At 37.0% G+C, this 22,232-nt stretch overlaps 2 protein-coding genes across 3 annotated transcripts in view; one reads left to right on the forward strand and one right to left on the reverse strand.

Moving 5' to 3' along the window:
* The window catches only part of tax1bp1a (Tax1 (human T-cell leukemia virus type I) binding protein 1a), a 30,581-nt gene extending 18,822 nt beyond the window's left edge, over window positions 1-11,759 (reverse strand). The window contains exons 1-6 of one of the 2 annotated variants that reach the window (XM_079590042.1): window positions 11,620-11,759; window positions 9,765-9,991; window positions 7,136-7,238; window positions 5,736-5,926; window positions 4,553-4,660; window positions 274-395 (exon numbers count right to left, since the gene is read on the reverse strand). In XM_079590042.1, the coding sequence (XP_079446168.1) occupies window positions 274-395; window positions 4,553-4,660; window positions 5,736-5,926; window positions 7,136-7,238; window positions 9,765-9,959 (719 nt within the window). In that variant the 5' untranslated portion in view covers window positions 9,960-9,991; window positions 11,620-11,759. The remainder of the gene's footprint in view (window positions 1-273; window positions 396-4,552; window positions 4,661-5,735; window positions 5,927-7,135; window positions 7,239-9,764; window positions 9,992-11,619) is intronic. The other variant, XM_079590043.1, reaches the window with a different exon arrangement.
* Window positions 11,760-12,853: 1,094 nt separating this feature from the next.
* hibadha (3-hydroxyisobutyrate dehydrogenase a) overlaps window positions 12,854-22,232 on the forward strand; it is a 28,165-nt gene continuing 18,786 nt past the window's right edge. Inside the window, exons 1-4 of the mRNA XM_079591804.1 lie at window positions 12,854-13,011; window positions 13,731-13,894; window positions 14,029-14,138; window positions 15,130-15,251. Of these exons, the coding sequence (XP_079447930.1) occupies window positions 12,942-13,011; window positions 13,731-13,894; window positions 14,029-14,138; window positions 15,130-15,251 (466 nt within the window). The 5' untranslated portion in view covers window positions 12,854-12,941. The remainder of the gene's footprint in view (window positions 13,012-13,730; window positions 13,895-14,028; window positions 14,139-15,129; window positions 15,252-22,232) is intronic.

The raw sequence follows: 22,232 nt of genomic DNA on the forward strand, positions 1-22,232 counted from the left end.
AAACTTATTTTAAGAGCACTTTTCACAATACATATTGTTTCAAAGCAGCTTTACAGAAAATTCTTGTTTTAAATGTTACAATTTAGTGAGAGATAAAAAAAGAATAATCTGACAATGCAGTCAGAGATAAACAAAATCGAAAAATACTATTAAAAAATGAAATGCACAATAAAAGTAGTGTTTAACGAGTTGTCTCAGACGTATGGAACGTCCTGTAAATATGTAAATGATATTAATTATATTAATGTCAGGTAATGTGTGTATGGGCCTTACCAGTCCAGTTCGGTCTCTTTAAGAACAGCTTTTTGTGTGATTTCTAGCAGGTCTTGCTCAAGCTGTCTCACTCTGGCGTGAGCCTCCTCCTTCTCCTCGCACAGGCCTTTCTGCAGCTCCTGCTATTGGACAGCAAATGCTATCAATCATACCTTCCAGCCAATCAAAATACTCAACAGCAAAAAGCTGCAACGGCCAATACTGATTCAAAAGTGTTCCAACCAATTATTTTAAACAATTATTTAAAAATATATACACACAATATTTATTGTATACACACAATTTAAAAATGTTATTTTAGAAGATGTTCCTCTCTCAAACAGCTTATAGGTTATAAGTCTAGTAACAAAGGGTCGTCTGTAGGTAATGACAGAATTCATAGACACTTTTAAAAATGTGGTAGTTTACAGGACACTTAATTGGAAGAGAAAAAATGACAGGTATTAGCCTCCAAACTACATTTTTCCAATAGTATGATGTCAGAAGGAAAAGAAGGGGGCTTCGATTTCACTTTTTGTTGCGGTGGCTCATATTTAACAGTCGTCATCAGTAAATCACAGTAACATCTGGTTCTGAAAGCACGCATACACGCCTTGTCCTCCGGCTAATCTGGTGACTAGTGGTGTTTTACGGCCGATGATGTTTCGGAATAGCAGCACAGGCAAATAAAATGTGCGGTCGTAAAATTAGCAGCCGCAAAATATATACTTATGTTCTCACGATAAAGAGGAAGTCTATTTTCATATGTAAGTTCTGACAGTTTAACAGACACGCGCACACTTATGGCATATTCAAGGGTTTGTGTGACTGGGGTGTGAGAGAATTATAAAAAGTGTTAATGTTTTATTTGTGGTGTTCTTTGTCCTTTGTGACACTCATAATTCACACTTACACACTTCAAAAGGGTCTCCAGAAGAAACACTAGGGGGCGCTGAAAGACCAAAAAAACAATCAAACCATATCCTGCTGTTTTCTGAGCCCTTTTTTGAGTTTAATGTGCTTGTTGTGCACTCAAACATCAGCACCACATCAGAACCAAATGGAATTACTTTTTTTTTTTTTTTGCATTTTCTTTGGAAAATCTAAATTTGTGGACAGGATTTACACATGGTAGCCCGACATGTTTAAAGGGATAGTTCACCCAAAAAGGAAAATTCTGTCATTAGTTACTTCATGTCGTTCCAAACCCGTAAGACTTTCGATCAACTTCGGAACACAAATGAAGATCTTTTTGATGAAATCTGAGAGCTTTCTGTGGATTGACAGTCTACGCAACTGACACTTTGACGCTTCAAAAAGTTCATAAAAAGATCGTACAACTAATCCATATGTATTGAGCGGTTTAGTTGAGTTTAGTTCTGAAGAGACACGATCCCAGAAATCTCTCAGATTTCTTTGAAAAGGTCTTCATTTGTGTTCGGAAGATGAACGAATGTCTTACGAGTGGACGACATGAGGATGAGTAATTAATGAAAGAATTTTTCTTTTTGGGTGAACTGTCCCTTTAATAAATAATGCAAGGTACCACCACAATAGGGAGTGCCACAATATTTTTTGGTATTAATAGTACTTACATGGTTTTATTTATTTACTTGTTTTCTGCCATCAATAGAGCTATTTATGGCAAGAAAAAAATAGCTAATCATCCACATTAGCTATTTTCATGGCAAGAAAATGGGAAAAATCCGTTAAAAATTGGTAACGAAACAAACGATTAAAAAGGGATAGGAGATAGATAAACTAAATAAATTATTTTATACAATAAGATACCATATAAATATTTTACAATTTGTGCATTTAAAATTGTATTTAAATGGTACATGAATATGGAAATAATTTAGTACAACCATACACTACTGTTAAAATGTTGGGGTAAGTACTTAAAGAAAAAAAGAAATTAATACTTTTATTTAGCAAGGTTTAATTAAATTGATCAAATAAATAAATAAATATATATATATATTAAGCAGCACAACTGTTTTCAACATAATGATATTAATACAAATGTTTTACTTGCCTTACACCAAATCAGCATATTAGAATTGAGTGTGAAGGATCACATGACACTGAATATTGGAAATTCACCTTGACCATCACAGGAATTAATTACATTTTAAAGGGGTCATGACATGGATTTTGTTTGTTATTTCAGGTTCACATTTAATGTTAATAAAGTTGTTTGCACAAAAAACAAACAAATATATGCAGAAACCCAATTATTTTGCATATACGGTAAACCAGCTCCTTTAAGGCATAATAAACGGCCACTGTTATGATTGGCTAACGTCATTGCATAGGAAACAGTATCAACGCCCACTCACTATTGCACGCGAGTAATGGTTTTGAAAACATATAATCCTCAGACGCGATCTGTGGCCCCATAAAATAAACCATCCACTTGCCGGGATCTTTCTGAAGTCTGTAAACGAGCTGTTTAAACTGGACGCGTCAAATCGAACATTCTTTCACTCTTTCATTTGTCCTGTTGTTGACAGACTCAAGGCCGTGAAATATGTCAAAACCTGGACGCACATCTTTATTATGTATCCAGTGTTGACAGTTCTATTTGACGTGACGAGACACTCACATCCGGTGTAGGCAGATGTCAGCCGTTAAGCAACTGAATGACAGTGGGCGGGGCCTATGGTGTGATGATGCACTATTCCCTGATGTCGTATGCAAATGTATTTGCACGTGTGACATCAGAGATACCACAATATCAAAACAAGCCATTTTCGGAGCTTGATTAAATAAAATGCTTTGTTTATAATAAGGAGGACGTTTTAGGCTATAAAACTTGCAGGATGTAGACCTCTAATATGTCAAAAGATCAAGGCAAATTTGATTTCTCATGTCATGACCCCTTTATAATATATTGGAAAAGAATATTTCACAATATTTTCAAAAACATTAATCTTACAGACCCCAAACGTTTGAGCGGTAGTGTATATAGCCTACATTAAAAGTAACATGGTATTAACATATGATACCTGTACCATTATACCTTCACATTCCTGTCTTTTGTAAAGGACAGTAAAGACTAATTTACAGGTACAACAAAGAAAACAAGGTTGAGAAAATGCAGATGAAAATTAATGTTTAGTTATTAAGGGGAAAGAATAAATATAGCGCTATCAACCAACAAAATTAAAACGTTTTTTTAAAAGACGTTAAGGCATTAACTTGACATTCTCTTTGAAGAGAGGGTGTGTCACACACCCTCTCTTCAAAACCCCACCTTCCAAAGGCACATCAGCCAATTGAATGCATGCAAACACAAAGACGCAAAATGATTGACAGTTAAAGATTGTTTCTGATAAACAATAGCCTAATCAAAAAGAAAAAAAACGGATGTGTTTGACCACTGTGTTCTGGAGCGTCTCACACATGACACCGCATTCTAAGAACGTGGAGCTAAACCTTACGTTTTTTTCCACTACCCGACATTTCTCTTCTTTAATAGCAAAAATGTGTTCTGTGTGAAAGGCCCCCCAAGACAATTTTTCTACTTTTCACAAAGCACTAGGCTGTCCCAAAGACAGTTGTGATTTCTCAGGACACCTTTCAGCAATGTCTATCAGGTAATACTATTGACATTATATGTGTGGCATTTCAAAAAAGAAATCACTAACAGCACCTTTAAAATCATCAAAACAAGTATGAAAAACTGAAGATGAGAGAGCGAGAGAGGAAGAGAGAGAAAATCGCGTGACTGGCTGCTGTTGTCCCAGATTCCCAGTGAATGGGCAGGTCTCCTCCTTTCAGTTGAGTGGTTTTGGTGGACATTTACTCCTGGCTGTGTGTTCACGATTGACGTCACGTCTACCCTCTGTGGTCGACATGGCACCGCCATGATAACAGTTGCCCAAGTCAGCTTTTCTCTGTCTCTCTCTGTTTCTCAAACTCCCAGTTCTCTTACTCTCAGTAAATCATCCACAGCACCGTCAGAATTACATATGGATAAATCACATGACTTTACGGGGAAGGCCAGTAATGCACACAGAGACACGCACAGCCATTATCTGATAAGATAAAGTGCTCTGTGGGAGTAAGTTCACCGTCAGTCAAACAGAAAGGCGTTTTACACTTGGAGACAGAAAGTCTTAAAGCACAAATGTGAACATACACACACAGGAGAGCGCTTTGATGTGCAGATAACTTGAACTTGTGATCTCTGGTGTGTTATATGCTGCTCAAACACTGTGTGTGTGTGTGTGTGTAAGCCATCTTTGCTGCTTCATTGGCTGGCCAGCATTATATGTGAGTGTGTGTTTAGTACCTGGTTCTGTTGTCTCTGCCGCTCCTGTAGCTGATCTCTCTCCTGCGTGAGGAGGCGTAGTGCTTTCTGAAGCTCTTTGCACTCCTGTTGAACTTCCTCCACACGCTGCTGCTCACAAGCACACAGATAATAAGCCAAAAAAGATCTGTTCCAAAAACTTAGTGAGCTGACTTGCAATCTACATAGGCAGCTGCCTTCTAAGACAGCATCTGACTATGGTGGAAGCTGAGAGATGACTGATTTGGACACTCAAATGCAGCAATTCTGCACGCCACAAAAATAGAACTCCATACTTCACAACTAATTGGAGAATGTTTAAAACTTCCCTTTTGCTAAGATAAAAGTTTGATACTGTAATAAACATTAAAACTCAGAACACACAAATATTGGCTAAAACAATCCATGTTAATTACTCTGAACTACTTTTTAGGGTGTGTTCACACTTGGCATGTTTGGTTCGATTAAAACGAACCCTGGTTCGATTGCTCTGTTAGTGCGGTTCATTGCAATTCAAGCGGGCCGAGATGCGCTGAAAAGATGGGCCTCGGTCCACTTCCGAACGAAGTCTGGTGCGGTTCGAATGAAATATGAACGCAACACGGACCAAAGACATGTAAACGAACCAAAAATAGGAAGATGAGACCCTAATGCTTTTTCTTATTATAGTCGTGATGTTGCCCATCACAGTTCGATACAGGCATCAGAACCGCGTCTCCTCGCAGCAGATGTTTGTGTGTGTGTGTGACTGAGGGATTCCTGCCACAGTTTTGACTCCTTTACTGGTCAAAATACCATGTAGGCTACACACATACAACAAGCTCATTTATCCCAGCACACAGCATCGTTTTTTGTGGATGTACGGTAAGTTCCATCGCGAAATATACATAATAAAATCCGACCAATCAGGTTGTGAACATATCCCTATGCCATTAGGTTCGGTATCTTTAGGTTAGGTGTTAAAATTTCAATGTGAACGCTAAGCGGACCAGGACTAAATGTTTTTTTGTGTGTTTTTTTTTTGGCTTGGATTAAACAAACCAAGCGAACTGAACTACAAGTGTGAACACACCGATAATCAATGCTTTTTACTATAGAACTAAACAAATGTTTAAATATTTATAAATGTATTCATTTTTGTTCACTCTAATAAGTATGTATTGGAACAGGGCAAAGGTTTGCACACCTCAAGGAGTCCACTCTTTGTTGTCACAACCAGTATGTCCGAGTTCCCCTCATCTTCCACTGTCAGTAGCTCCTCCCCTGTGGGCGTAGCTGGGCGGAACTGGAACGGCGTGCTCGCACCTCTGATCTCACCCGTGTGTGTGACGTAGCAGAACTGATAAAACTCACCATCACTACGGGGAACATAATAACCTAGGAAACAGCATGCAGAGTATTTGGTTACCCAGTTTTGTCTTTATCGAATGTAGTCTCTAACTAACAACAAAAAAGCCATTTGAAAACAAAGCAAAACATAAAACACTAAATGCCCCCAACAAAACAAAACATCAAAGATTAATTTAGCAACACTGTCAAACAAAGGTGCAGTATGTAGTATTGACTGCTAGTGGTTGAAATGGGTACTGCAGTCTAAATGCAAAATATTGGAGAGTTCACCCAAAAAGGAATATTATGTCATTTATTACTCACTCTCATGTCGTTCCAAACCCGTAAGACTTTCTTTCATCTTCGAAACACAAATTAAGATATTTTTGATGAAATCGGAGAGCTTTCTGTCCCTCCATAGACAGCTACACAACTGAAACTTTGACGCTTCAAAATGTTCATAAAGGGATCATAAAACGAATCCATTTTAACGGAGCAGTTTAGTTCAAATTTTCTGAAGAGACTCGATCGCTTTATATGATGAACAGATTGAATTTAGGCTTTAATTCACATGTGAACATTGATCAGCAAACATGAAAAGAAGCTCAACCGAACCTGCTTGTCGCGCAAAAACAAATCTCTTTCTGAAGCTCAAACGCGCTGCGTAACACACGAGAATGAACCTCATTGGTTCTCGCATGTCAAGCGAACATGTTTGAGCTTCCGTTTACCACAACTGATGTGTGAGTTGATGAATGTTTATATGTGAATAAAAGCCTAAATTCTATCTGTTCATCATATAAAGCGATCGTGTCTCTTCAGAAAATCTTTAAACTAAAATGGATTAGTTTTACGATCTCTTTATGAAATTTTTGAAGCGTCAAAGTGTCAGTTGCGTAGCTGTCAATGGAGGGACAGAAAGCTCTCAAATTTCATCAAAAAGATCTTTTTTTTGTGTTCCGAAGATGAACGAAAGTCTTACAGGTTTGGAACGACATGAGGGTCAGTGATTAATGACATCATTTTTGGGTGAACTATCCCTTTAACACATCGCCCTACTAACATATAACAGGAAAGCTACTTGGAAAACAAAACAACAAAGATTCCTTTTGGATCAACTGTGTTCTTTATGAAAAGATGACATCTTTTTACTTAAAATAACAGTAATAAAATAATCAACCTGGTTTGTGCAAAAAACTAAAATATGGAAGTAAATATTGACTTTACATATTGACTTAGGCGTGTGTGAGTGCATACCCTGAAAGATGATGGTACGGTGAACAGTGGATCCCTCAGTGTAGTTTTCAGGCATGGGAGACCAGAGGAACGTATAGTAGTCTCGTGCACTGCTCCAGCCCACCTAACACACACACACACACACACACACACACACACACACACACACACACACACACACACACACACACACACACACACACACACACACACACACACACACACACACACACACACACACACACACACACACACACACACACACACACACACACACACACACACACACACACACACACACAAAGTGAGTCAGAACTAAAACTTCCGTGACCAGACCAATGAAGGCCTTTGAAAACAGTTACAGTAAAACATATAAATCAAAGACTAGTTCATCAGACTAGTTTTGCCATAACAATACAAGTGAAACTACATAAACACAGAGACTATATAAAAGTTTAAGGAACACCCAGTCAAAACAGAGATGGAGAGAGAGGGAGAAAAAAGACAGAAACATTACTTACTATCAAAACATTAAACACAGACAGTCTCAGCGAGAGATCTAAAGTCCTAATACTTTGTGTCATATCAATTTCATAGGTTATATATATCAATAAGATCAGGGTGGAATGGAAACACTTAGCCTCCCTTCTGCCCTTCTTAGCCAGCAGCAAAAGGGGGGCACTGTGTGTGTGTGTGTGTGTGTGTGTGTGTGTGTGTGTGTGTGTGTGTGTGTGTAAGGTTGGAAAAGGAGGCGTAATGGAAAAAAAAGACCGGGAAAAAGGTGAAAATTTTACACTTGCTTCAAAGGCGCCTAAAATTGTGTGGTTGCTCTAAAAAGTGTGTGTGCATGTGGATTTAATCATTTCTGCCTTTGAAGCAAGTGTAAAATCTTCACCTCCAAAACCACCCATTGTGGGTGCGCAAATGAGTGATTATATGGGTTTATGCTTTTTAAAATTAAATATGATGGAAATGAAGTACAGATTGTAATCCACCATCATAAACATGCCATGTACAGTTACATCTTACAGTTACAAACAAGACACGCAGACGCACGCACACACGCACACACAGTCAGCAATTTGTCTTCATAATTTTTCACAACTCTACCTGACATTTACTTTGATTACAATTTATCACATCTGTAATCTCTTTTTTTACGGAAAGTATTCTGCTTTCATCTGGCACACAGTCATCTGTGAAGAAATCACCTATTAATTACAAAGAAGAAAAGAGGAAAGAGAGAGAGAAGGCACCCGAGTGTGTTTCAAACAAGCCATGCTTGTACATACAGGACCGATAAATGATAAATTAAATAATAAGAGGGCTGACATAACTATAAATCAAGTGCATAAGAACATGTTTGGCATGTGCGCGACAACTTAATTATATAGTGCCTGTTTGAGTGTGTGTGTGTGTGTGCGCACAAACCTATATGTATGTGTATATGCATGATTACACAGCATTTTTGAGAATTGCTTAAAGGTAGCCTATTTTTTTAACATGCCCCAACGTCCTCCTTGATGAAGAATCCTATGTTTGTACAGCCTGAAATATTAAAGAACAGTTTTCAATTTTTTTTAAAACCACTGAACACTTTATAAAACATGCACAGGGAAATTACAAGCACAAATTAAATAGCTGCAGCTTATAACTATACAAATAAAAAGATAAAATAAAATTATTTAGATATAATAATAACATATGTTATAAAAAATATTCCATTAAATAACCGGAAATTTTCCACTTTTTAATTGAAAAACGAGTTTCAATCATTTTAATTATATTTTAGCTAATTAAATAAAATCTGCACACAGAAAATGTAAGTCATTTTTTAACTGTTATGCAATTCACTGCTGTCTGTTCAGAGCAGTACCTTCTGGATACCACCAGAGGGAGCCTGTTGTTCACTAAGTACAAAGCACAGGTTAAGGTGTGTATTAAATGTGTGTGTGTGCCTGAGAATAATTCCTATATTCCCTCACTGATTATTTGAATATGAGTCCATAGATATTGATATTTATCCATCCATTTTCTCTGGTCTATAATAAGTCTAACTACTATTAACTAAATATGATTTATTTATGGCAGGTAATAACTGTTATTTCACTGAATCTTATTGCAGACACAAATACGACAAAAGAAAATACTAAAGAAAAAGCATAAGGAAGGATTCAATTGTTAAACGGCAACAGCATCCAGCACAGCAGTAACATGCACGCAAACAAACACACACACGCACGCACGCACGCACACACGCAAACACACACACACATTCACACCGCAACCCTTTTCCCTCATAAACTAACCATCAAAAACGAGTGATATTGAGTGGATTAAACATCTTTTTTCCAATCCACATTTTCCCCTGCAGCCCACCACTCTAAATGCTGTCTGGAAAGATCTGGTTGATTTGAAGTGCTTTTAATACGAGTCATAAACTGTCATTGTATCTTAACAAGATGTAAAGTTTCCGTGCACTCATTTCCTCTTGATTAAGTGAGGGATTAAATTTCGACATAAAAGGAAGAGCGAGAGAAGGATATCGTTTTCTTACAAAAAGCATTTCTGTGTTATGAAAACCTAAATGTTGTAGGCCATGCACAGACCAGATATTTGTGGACTTGGATGAAATAATATATATACTAACCTTAAAGATGCCAACCCAGTCTTTTGGATGTGGGGTGATGAAAGAGGTGAGTGTGTAATGACATTCAAGCGCTGCCTGCGGGAGGAAGCTTTTCCCAACATTCTGGAAGATGACATGGGCGAAGTTGGACGTCTCCATGACAACACTTCCTCCTCCACCTGCAGATACTCCCGTGTTACAGGCTGACGACATCATAAGTGCTCAAGGAAAGCCTGTGATTGGTCTATCTGAAACAACAAGGAATAAAAAACATAATGAAGATTGAGATTTTCTCTTTCATAATAAGGGATAATGTTCAGTCAGATGGTCATTATTGCGAAATAAACCCCAACTGGGACCTGTATCACCTTGAAGGAGTTTTTTTTATTATTATTATGCATTATTACGTATCTATTTACCAAATAAATAACAAAATGGACTTGAAATTAATTATTGGTGTGGTCAAATCGATTAATTGTGATTAATTGCATCTAACACAAACGTTTGTGTATGCACAGTATTGTGCAAAAGTCGTTTGGCATGTTCGTATTTTCATCAAAAAATGGTTTTAAACCAGTTATTTATATGTTTATTATATAAATAATTTACATATTATACATTTCCTATGTCAGTAGGAAATATCAGTTTACATTTCCAAACCATTAATTGTAATAATCCAGTCTTCCAGTGATAGTTTTGTATGCACAAGGAGTCTGACAACATCCGTTATGCTCCACATGGAGATCTGATCTCACCATCATCGAGTCTGGGATTTAATGAAGAAACAGAAAAAAATGTGGCAACATCTTCAAGATGCTTGAAGAAACCGACCTATGTGTGTGTAACTGTATATTTGTATTTGTATATGTGTATATATATATATATATATTTTTTTTTTTTACAAACTTTTATGTTAGAGTCGCTTAACCGACATTAATCGATTTGACAGCACTTGAAATGATTTTATCGTACTTGTAGAGACCATGGAAAAAACAATAACACAGGCATAGATAAAACATTGGTTTTAAAGAAACTAAAGGTTACAATGTTGCCCTGGATTTTTTTTTTGGAAACATCCGTTGCGATTAACCAATCAGAATCAATATTACACGAAGCTTACATAACATCTCTCCTGATTCATTTTAATCCCCGAGATGTTCACATAAGTTTATATTTAGTTCATGATATTACCGTGACAGTTTACTGACATTATAGGCTAGAAGAAAATTTAAAATTGCATGATTGTGTGTTTAAGCCATACACAAATTGCAATAAACTATATATCATTCTACTGAATAAATATGTTATTAGATGCTTAAGTATTTCCTAGCTGACATACATTTGGTATAAGCCTAAGAGCAGCTGCATATGAAGAAGACCTGCCCTGTGTCAGGCCGGATGGGGCGATGCCGAGAAGGCCTGTATTGATGCCAGTGTTGCTGATGCTGCTGACATCACTGTTCAGGCCTTTCACCTCAATGACAGCTCGAATTAATGAATATAGAGAATGACAATACGCGCACTGAAGTCATTACACGTAACATTCATTCTAGATCTTACTAAAACGTGATATTCTTAAACCAAAAGCCACTTTCTAGACACATTTCACTTGCATCATGTTGCTAACTACCAAGTCACTGCGGGTTTGAATGATAGTTAGAAGTATACTAGATGATATAGCATTTCTTCTATATATCATTCGACATAATCACTGCCGGTGTCCTTAAAGGATGAGCTGATAAAATGAGTTTTAATCACTCCACTGCAATCCCACCCCTAAATACATCGAGATGGACCGCATGCAATTCCATCCTATATTTCCAAGATTATCGCTATATGTACATATTATAGCCGTCGCTCATTAAGTCCGTTATACCTGTAATCCATGTTTACTTGAAGATCTGTAACTCTTGTTGGTTAGATTGCAAGACAACGCAGATTAAGCGAGTCTCTGTCATGTAGCTGAACCGGGTGTCATGTTTTGGGAATCTAGAAACGTCATTGCTACTTCCGGTCGGTTGCGCCCTGTGATTGGTTTATTTACTCTTGTCACAGAAATTCGCTATTTACTATTGGTTAGTGAATAACCCCAACAAAATAGGGATGGGACTGGGAGGTCCGACTCTCTTTTTTTTTATATAGCAAATTCGGTTCTTTCGGACTGGAACCGGTTAAAAAAACTCGACTCACTTCAAAAATTCTGACCATTAGCTTAATGATTTCGTTCGATTCGTAAATTAATCCTTTCAATCCGACTCAAAAGGACGATTCGTTAACGGATCGGGCATTGCTTCACCAAAACATACTTGGAAATTATGGAAAAATTCCAATCATTACCCAAGACGTTTTGGAATATAGGTCATTGTATGCATTTATTTAGTGTAAAATTATATTAGGAAGTTAAAACTTCCTAGATATGTTACGGCTGTGTGTATGAAAAGTGCATAGTTTCATATAGATAGTTTTTAGTACGTATAAAGAATGCGTATATAAAAAGTGAGGGTGATGATAAGCAAGCAAATCACAAATCTACACTAAAATGTGATACTAATGACATTGTAATCAAAACCCACAAGGAAAACTAAACACTATCTTGCTTTTAAATAACAGTTCCCACATCTTATGAAACATTTTTTTTCATGACTTTCTTGATACTGGATAAAATATTTTTTTAATCATTTATGAATATTAACCTCATAAACAACATTTTGTAGTGAAGATATATTTTGCTAGTAAAAAAAAAAAACTAAAGAAATGTACACGTTTATAAAGGGAACCCTAAACTATTTGGTGCAGTCAGTGATTTAGGAAATGTTTTTTTAGTTTAGTTTTATTTATTGCACAATTTGTCATTTCATTGATGTGACATTTCATTGTCATTCATGCATTTGTAATAGCACCCAGAACACCGAAGAGATTAGCACAAACTGTCACTCTAGGATTTGGACATGTGCAAGGACAACACGATCATAAGTTCACTTAGAAGCTTAAAACGTCTAGCCATTCTTAATCTTTACCTTAACTTTATTCAAAGAAATCACAGCAGGAGGAACTCGGGGAGAAACTGCCTGATTTCTCGCCGACAAATCCTTATCAGTGATTGGATGAATGGTGCTGTCAATCATAGAGCCCGCCCCCTGAGTTCCTGACTCGTTCACTGTCAGTGAGGCGGCGGCGCTGAGGTCAAGAGAAATAAGCATGGCCGCTTTGTTTAGAGGGTGTCGGAATTTTTATAAAAGAAGCCATAAACATGTGGAGCTCACATTGGGTATGTTATTTCTGCATTAATTCTCAATTGACAGTCCAAAGGGATTAAATCACCGCTAATGTATTGCACAGAGCACTTTGGAAATGGCTTTTTTTATATATATGATTTGTTTGTCAGTCTGCAAAATATGTGAACATGTTTAAATATACTTGAACATTTTAATGTCAAAATATATAAACAGACATTGTGCACAATAACCAAGTCACTGTTTGCTTTTTATGCATCAGAAATGTAAGTTGTGAAGTGCAGCTTGGTGTTTGAGAGCTCAACTGTAAACTAAACAATTAAGTGTTATGAAATTAAGACACTTGTCACCATTCTCACCAACTTCACATAATGGACTTAAGCATGTGTCACCTCATTTAGTCAGTTTAAACATCATAAATATGTTTATTTTGAGTTTTCCTCCAAATATCTGCATCTGTATGGTTTTGGAAGTCTTAAAAACTATTTATATTGATGGTTAAATGTATTATGTTTATCTTCTTAATGGTGCTCAATGTTTTATTATATGAATTTGATTGATTAAACCCCTGTTATACTGACATTACATTGATTTTTACAGGATTGCTCTCACATCTACATACTGATTTATAGACATATTTTAAAACATCTTCTGGTGTTGGTTTGGTGCGCTATTTCACTATTATGGCTTTCGGTTTAAATAGAGAAGATTGTTTTTTTTGAAGACTTGTTTTTTTCTGTGTGTGGCTTTTCAGTATCCTGTAGTAGATCAATGGCCTCCAAGACCCCAGTGGGTTTTATTGGACTGGGTAACATGGGGACACCTATGGCTAGAAACTTACTGAAGCATGGATATCCTGTCATTGCTACTGATGTCTTCCCAGAGTCTTGCAAAGAGCTTCAGGATTCAGGAGCACAGGTATAAGTGTATGTTTCTCACAAAATGCTCTCAAAACAAAATAAATCGCCATAATTCCCTTGTTTGCTTTATGTCTAGACTGTACAGATCTGTGTATGAGTCTATGGAAATAATTGCCCTGCTTCTTCTATCAGATCCTGGATTGCCCCGCTGAAGTGGCCGATAAAGCTGACCGCATCATCACCATGCTACCATCCAGCCCCAATGTCATTGAGGTTTACACAGGTTCCAATGGCATTCTTAAGTATGTCCTCTCAGAATAAACTGTCAGCAGTGTTTACTCTTAAATCCATACTTACGTGTTTTACAGGAGAATTTGAGCTTGGAGGGGAGGCATGTAAAATGTAGTACTAAAGTAACATTATGTTATAGTATTGGAGTAATAGTTTACAGCACTTTACAGTAGTAGTTGGCCAATATTTGCTTTTTAATGGCTGATGATGGCTAATATAATGCTGGTTTATACGCTACCGTTCAAAAGTTTGGGGTCAATACAGTTGTTGTTTTAAAGAATTTTATACATTTATTTAGCAAGAACCTTAATTATTTTCATCAAAGAATCCAAAAAATGTATTGCATGTATCATTCCACACATATATATTCAATTGTTTTTAACATTGATAATAATGTTCATTGAGCAACAAATCAGCATATTAGAATTATTTCTGAAGGATCGTGTGACTGAATACTGAAGTAATGGTGCTGAAAATGTAGAGTTGCATCACAGGAATAAATAAAAAAATTAAATGTATTAAAGGAAAAAAAACTGATTTTAATTTGTTATAACATTTCACAATATTAGTGTTTTTACTATATATATTTTTAATAAAATAAATGCAGCCTTTATTAGCATAAGACAATTATTTCAAAAACATAAAAAAAAGACTTTTTTAAAGTCCAAGCTTTTGCCCAGTAGCAAATGAGATGAGCTTATTTTACACAATATTTATTTAAAATATTTGTTTATTATATATATTGACAAGTAAATGTTTAGCTCTGACATTACTTGGAATGCAACTTTTGTATTTCAAGTTAATATTTTTGGTAAGAGTGGTTCAGATGAAAAAAAAAATCGTAAAATCCATCCATCCATCCATGATCCATCCATCCATGCCAACGTAGCATGTCTAAATTTGGATTGCGCAACACAAGAGACCTGCTTGAATATTCCTAAGCTTCTTGTCTTTCCAAAGATATTTAGCATTCTGTTTCTTGATTTTTGTCCTCTTCTTTAGGAAGATAAAAAAGGGCACCCTTCTCATTGACTCCAGCACCATCGACCCATCAGTGTCCAAGGAGATGGCTATTGCTGCTGAGAAGATGGGTGCAGTGTTCATGGATGCTCCAGTGTCAGGAGGTATGACCAACCTGGAAACAACCTCTTATTACCATCAACTTAATATTCTCTTTGAGTTAGATTGACAAGATCACGTTGTTTCGATTTCTTGGAAGTGCTCACTGTGGAGATGCAGTTACAGTGTTACGTGTTGTTTAATGATTGAACTGTGTTGTCATTTAGGATTTATTGTGGTCTGTAGTTTCACAAATGTGCTGCATGTGTCTGGGTTCGTCTGTTCAATGACGTAATTTTGGATATTTTGTTTGATTTCATGTACCTATAGATGCTTGTTCCTATGGCTAATGCTCTATTCACAGATCAGTTAGATATAGCAACACTGAAGTTAACCTGTAAGCTCAGGAAGTTTAAATTTTGTAATTTAAGAAAAAATATATAAAAAAAGTATAAAATGTATAAAGTAATTTTAGTCCCTTTTAATGCGTATTCATGTTTGAATTTAGGTTTGTAATTGTTTACCTTAAAGATAGGGTAGGCAACTTCGGAGAGGCTAGCAATAGCAAACTAGCTTTGAAAGCATAGATCTTCAGAACGTCTTCAAAACCACACGTCCCCCAAAACAGAGCATAGTCTGCAAAGCATCACGAGAGACGGTGTTAAATTACCTCATGTCTCAAAGCACATAACATTAGAAGAATAATGAACGTAAACTATTTACAGAGCTCTTACTTGTACCTCCTGACTGCTGCAGTTTAATTTCGCCGTTGACAGTCAACGTCTGAGGACGCGAACAGGTAGAATGTCACGTAATTACTGTTATGACATGGCATGAACGCAGCGTAAGCTTGTTTTTTTAGTTCAGGAGGAACTGTAGAAGGTGGCTGCTGTTTGTTTGCGGCTCTCGGTGTCTATAACTCTGCATAGCCTTATGGAACGCGCTGATGACGTGTGATGTCTGCGTGAGCAGGGTGTATGGATATACATATGTTGACAGGTAGGACATTGTATCATTGCATTCGGACCAAATGCAATGATTGGATGAGCATTTTTGGGGGTTCTGAGAGTTCCACATGTAAAAAAATAATAATAATTGCCTACCCTGCCTTCAAGGCTTCCAGCCAATGTAGGTCCTGGAATGTCACTGTCCTGCAGAGTAATAAATACAAATATATTTAACTCACCTCCCGGTAGCCTTAGTAATCCTGAAGATATGGAGTTGGTGTGTTTGATTAGGGTTGGACCTAAACTCTGCAGAACAGTGGCACTTTCCTGTGGTATGATCTATGTTAAGGGGGTGATTGAATCTGCTTGGAAGAATGTCGGGACCACACGGTCTGATCTCAAATTGTGAATATCCAACATGGAATATTTACGATCAGAAATCCTGTTGTGTGGGGGGAACCCCAACGACAAATGCGCCCAAACTCTGTAGATTGTCACGTGGAACGAAACGATACCCAATCAGAAAGCGAGCTAATGGAAACCTTTTTCTTTTTTTCCCTGCGTTTTTCTTCACCGTGTTTTACTCTAAAGTTACGTTTGACCACAAGAGATTTTGCAAGATTTCCCGTGTTCACTGTTGGGACTTTTGTGAATGAATCTGTTATGTGTGTGATGTACTGGTCACATTGCGGCACTCCACATACTATTGGAAGTTAGGAACAAAACTGTTTTTGTTTATGTTTGTTTATCGTCATGTTCGTGGTCTCTCACATTTTGAAAATCTGATGAGAGCTGAAGTCTTTTAGTGTGAACCAGCCTCTAGTGTCAGTGCAGCGAAAGCAATTTCTGTAATATAAAGAATGAGTTAATATAAAGAAACCTACAATTTTCCAGAAACACAAGCACACTCCAGTTATATTATGCAGATTCTCTGGGAAGGCTCAGTGACAGGGCCTTTAATGGCCTGAGCCGTTATGGAGGACAGCGCTGTCAGTAGATTTCACTTTGATGGAGCCGTAATGTTGGCTCTCCCAGTGCCTGGGCCTTTCATGTAGATAAAAGGCCATAAAGAGCTGAGAAACTGCCCTGGACAAGCACATGTTTAAGATGCACAACTTGTGTGAGTGGGGAAACTCCTCAGGCATTAAAGCTTTGCTGGATGTATGTTTACTGATTGGCGTCTGTAGTGCAGACAAGATTTTAAAGAGCCTGTGTTTGGACTAGGCTATAAAAAAGTGAATGGGTGTATGTGTCCATGCCCTTGGACTAGACTGTGATCTAATCCCTCCTTAACATCTTAGCGGTTACGATTTGCCATTTTCCCCAGATTATATCCTTATTTCCTTTTGGTTGGAAGCCAAATGGAGGGGTCAGAGGCTTGTAACAAATTGTTTTTGCAAAATAAAGCAATTATCATGATGCAAAAAAGTAATGCACTCTTAATTATAAAAAGTGAAGGAGGACAATCATGCTCAAAGATGACAAAAAGAGTTATGAAAGTAGTCCGTACACCTCCTGCACCATAATTCCAAATCCTTGGAAGCCATAAAATAACTTTTTGTGGAGAAAAGACCAAAATGTAAGTAATTAATTTTTTTGGTAACACTTTATTTTAAGGCGTATTTACTATATGTAATAACTATAGTAATAACAGTAAATTATGCATAATTATGCGAAAGTAACTAACCCTTAAACCAAACCTTAACCATAACTCTATAGTAAGTAACATGTAGTTAATAAATATTAATATTAAATATAGTAACTACATCACCTTAAAATAAAGTGTAACCCATTTTTATCAGTCCTATTGTAATTGCATAATTTAAAAATTATATTTTTGTGTAATATACCACAGAAATTCAAACAAATGGACTGTCCCTTTTTTGCCCATTTATTTGACCAAAAAACAAAACAAAGTCATGTCAAATGCAATTTATAGAGCACATTAAAATTGCTATCAGATCAAAAATACAACACTACAAATAGTATGAAGCAATCAGCATTCAATTAATCCAAACATAGTGCAGATAAACAATAGATTATGACCTGAACTTTAAGAGAGAATGAATACGCGTCAGTAGTGCGGGACAACAAATCGTTTTATCAGGTCCACACTCCACGGGGAACATTTATCAGACCACATTAGAAAACACACTCTTCTAAACAGAGTGTCCAGAAGGTGGCACTCCAGCCATCATGACGCCATTGTGCCCGTTCACAGCAATCTCCCATCGCCTGTCCTCTCACATCAGGTCTCTGTTGTGGAAAGGAGAATTTTCATGTGTGTGTGAGATCATTTTGTCTTTTTTTTTTTTAAACTGATTTTCTTTTGAAATAATTTTATACTCTTGGTTTTGTGTTCCTCTCTCTGTGCGTCACTAAGGTTTGGCACGTCAGATTATGTTTCTCAAATAATACACTCGTAAAATGACGAAGGAACTCTCTCTCTTTTTTTCTTTTTCTCTCTCTTTGTCCTCTTTTGCGTAGATTTGTAATAAACTCAAAGGCACAAACCTCACTGTCTGCTGTTGCAGAATTGGACCCACAACAAACCCCCGGCTAACGTCACACTCTCTGAAACGTGGGGTGTGTGGCCATTGCCGCGTCTAACAAGTGCTCGGCTAGTTAACAGTAATTACCCACATTCCTCGGTTTTTGCTGAGATTGCGGCCACACTGTTGCTCACTCTCACTATGAAGCTCACGTGGGAAAACTTCGACCCTCTGTGCGAGAGAGCGTTTGTGTCCCAGTTTTGTGTGTGGTGGGACTGGGTTAAATCTGTTTATTTTTCATTTTGTAGGGCAGTGTTTGTGCTTTGCTCTCATGGTGTCTTAACCTCAAGTCAGTGTGGTATTTACTAACGTACGTAACTCATAATGTATATTTATCTAACGTGGTCACTAACGGTGCCATATTCACGTTTAACAGTTAAACTTCCCTTTGTTTTCCTCGTCTCAAATTTAGGCCCTTACTGAATGTGTGAAATTGTCTTCTTTTCTTCTCTCCTCTCATTTATTATCACTGATCTAACAGCCTGCATGCATGAGCTGTCTCAATGGAACAGCCTTCACCCATCAGGCCAATATGTAGATCAGCGCTAATAAAGGAAAAAATAACAGTCTCAGGGTTTCAGATGGTCCTTTCAAATTGCATTACAAGTTTATGTGTTAATGTGTCAGCTAAGTCCCTCATGTGACCAAACAGACATGAAAAGAATATTTACATATTTGTTTTATTAAATCAGTACTTTAGTCAGACCAGTTTTGACTATTAAATGTTTGTTTTTTCATAAGTCTCATTTTCATAAGTAGCAAAATCTAGCAAAAATTAAAAGTAATATTAAATATGTTATTCAGACAGACTAATTATGATATTTATTTATTTATTTATTTATATACATTTTTGGCAGTCCCTACTCTCTAAATATCTGCCAAAAATATAATTGGTAATTATTCTTTAGTGAATTAACAAACCATTAAAACATTTTTTTACAAATAATTTCCAGTATTTTCAGTGCTTTTACTTGAAAGATAATTTTTATATATTTTTCTAAATTGTTTAAAAAAATTATAATGGAGCCTTAGAACCAATATTATAGAAATATGTTATTTGTGCATGTGTTTCAGCATATGTAGCACATCCCATCTCCTTTTTTTAAATGTGTGAATCTGACAAGAGTTTTCATGTTTCATAGCATTCAGTGTTAATGGGGTCTGTTAAGCTGTTAGCTGATAGTATTAACATAACTCACCCATAACGGTAGATTCGTTATCCTGATGGGACAGCAGATGCCCCTTTACAATAAAAAAATCTGTTTTTTAGATTGACCAGAAACAAGATCACTCATGGAGAGGTGGGACCCCAGATACGTCCTAATGTAGATCAGCTTTCCCCGTGCCGTTTTTGGGCTCCGTGAGTGCACTCATTAATATCTCTGCCCTCTGTCGGCCGGAGCAGGAGGGGGAGGAAGAGGCTGGCTGATAGATAGGTGAGTGACAGAGGAATTAGCATAACAAGATCCTCGCTGGGAAGGCCAGGGACTGGGAGACGTGTGTGAAGGGGGTGGTCGGTGTCTGTCCTGAACTCCAGATGGAAACAGACCCATAGCAGCTGTCTAACCAGGACTTTTATAGCAGTGTGTGTGTTTGTGTTATACTGTTGAGTCTGATTGAGCAGGAAAGACTAATCAGATATTACAATATCAAGCGATTTTAAGCCTAAGTCTCTCAATGTTTGTATATTCTGATGCATTATCTGTACATGATTGCTACTAAGAAGTGAATTAAAAGCTGTCCGTCATATTCTGGCGTCATCTGGTATGCACTTATGCCCCCTGTCGAGGAACTGTCATTCAACACCCCCCCACCCCACACACACACACTTTAATCAGTCACTGTGGATCAAAACAGTGTGTGTTTGTGTGTGTAAAAGATGAGTGTTATTAAGCAGCTTTTAAGTCCTCAATTATGGATATTTTTTAAATGCTGATGATGGTACTATTAAAGGAACGTGTGCATGTGTGAAGGGCCGCTAATCAGCATCCAGGAGCCGATACACTGATGGCTTCTGGTTTGGGAGAGCATTGATTCCAGATCATTCTTCACTTGTTGTCCACACTCAAAGGGACCGTGTGGTTGCGTGCAGTGGATGTGGGTTACGATGGTGGTGATTAAAGTCCTACTTATCTGAATGATGAACATAATCCAATAGCTGCCTCTGTATGTGCAAGACTCTCTTGTGACCGTGTGAAGGTTTACATTTTTGTGTGGTGGCTTGTAAACTCTTTTGCCTCTGTGATTCTGTTAGTACGCCACAATGGCTGCTGGCATAGAAACTATTAATCCATGTGAAGTTCTCGTGTGTGTATGTGTGTTTGTTTTTATATACAAAAAGAAGTGTATTAAGTTTTCTTGGAGTTTTAATTTGTCTGAGAAAATATCTCCTCTTGGTTGTAATTATAAGGTTTAGCCACATGAAGCTAGTAAATATGTTTGTTCCTGTTACGCTAGTGAGAGTGTTCCCACTGCATCAAAAGCCAAAAAATACAAAAAGGTTTCTTAAAGGGATAATTCACTCAAATGAACTATGCCAAAAACAATCGTATGCCATAATTTACTCACCCTCATAACATATATGACTTACTTTCTTCTTCTGTGAAATACAAAAGAAGATCAAGGTCAAGTCAAATTTATTTCTACAGAATTTCAATTTTAGGATGTTAATGTTTATTATATCCTAATAACTTCATGCCTTTTAGTCACATTCAGCAGATTAGAGCTGGACAATAATATTAAAAAGCGAGCAAGCTATTGAGATATTCTATATAGTATGTATTGCCCTATCCGAGTAACTTTATGCATGCGGAAAAATTATATATAGATATATAATTTATATATAGAGCTAGGCAATAATATAGTGACATTTTGCGACAAAATACATCAGGAAGTTTATAGTTGCTATATAGTATATCGCTTTATGTTAGTGTACAATATGTATACATATAAAGTTGTATGTATGTGTATATATATATTAGGGGTGTAACTGTTCACAAAATTCTTGATTCGATACGATACACTTGTCACGGTTCGGTATATTTTCGATACAGCAAAAAGAAAGAAATGCCAGAGAAATGTCATTGATTTAATTTTTTTAATTATATTTTTATTAAAGGCACACCGCGGACTTTGTAAACCTAAAGATTTGAAGCATTTGAGTTATTTTAAATGATTCCTCAGGCCAATATACAGCGCTTGACACTATCAATGCTCCGAGGGGGATGCCCTCTTGAAATACCGCCTATGTAAGTTTGGAGAAGACGCAGCGTCTTTGGCCAGGTCATGTGACACTTTACGACCGCCGCGTGACCACAAGCTCTGATATACTCAATGAACGCTTTTGCTACTATTTTTCCGCCTGCTCTACAAGGAAAAAGTTTAAAACTGCTTCTGAGGCGGCAAAAAAGAGAGGGAAAACGTGAGAGGGATCGTGGATGTCTTCTTGACTTTTGCGACAGTGTGGCCTCTAGCGCCCCTAGTGGCCAAAAGTTCCGTGGTGTGCCTTTAACTAACATCATAAAGTATGATTTTTTTTTTTTTACTT

This window comes from Phoxinus phoxinus (genome assembly GCF_949152265.1).
Source record: "Phoxinus phoxinus genome assembly, chromosome: 19".
NCBI lineage: Eukaryota > Metazoa > Chordata > Actinopteri > Cypriniformes > Leuciscidae > Phoxinus > Phoxinus phoxinus.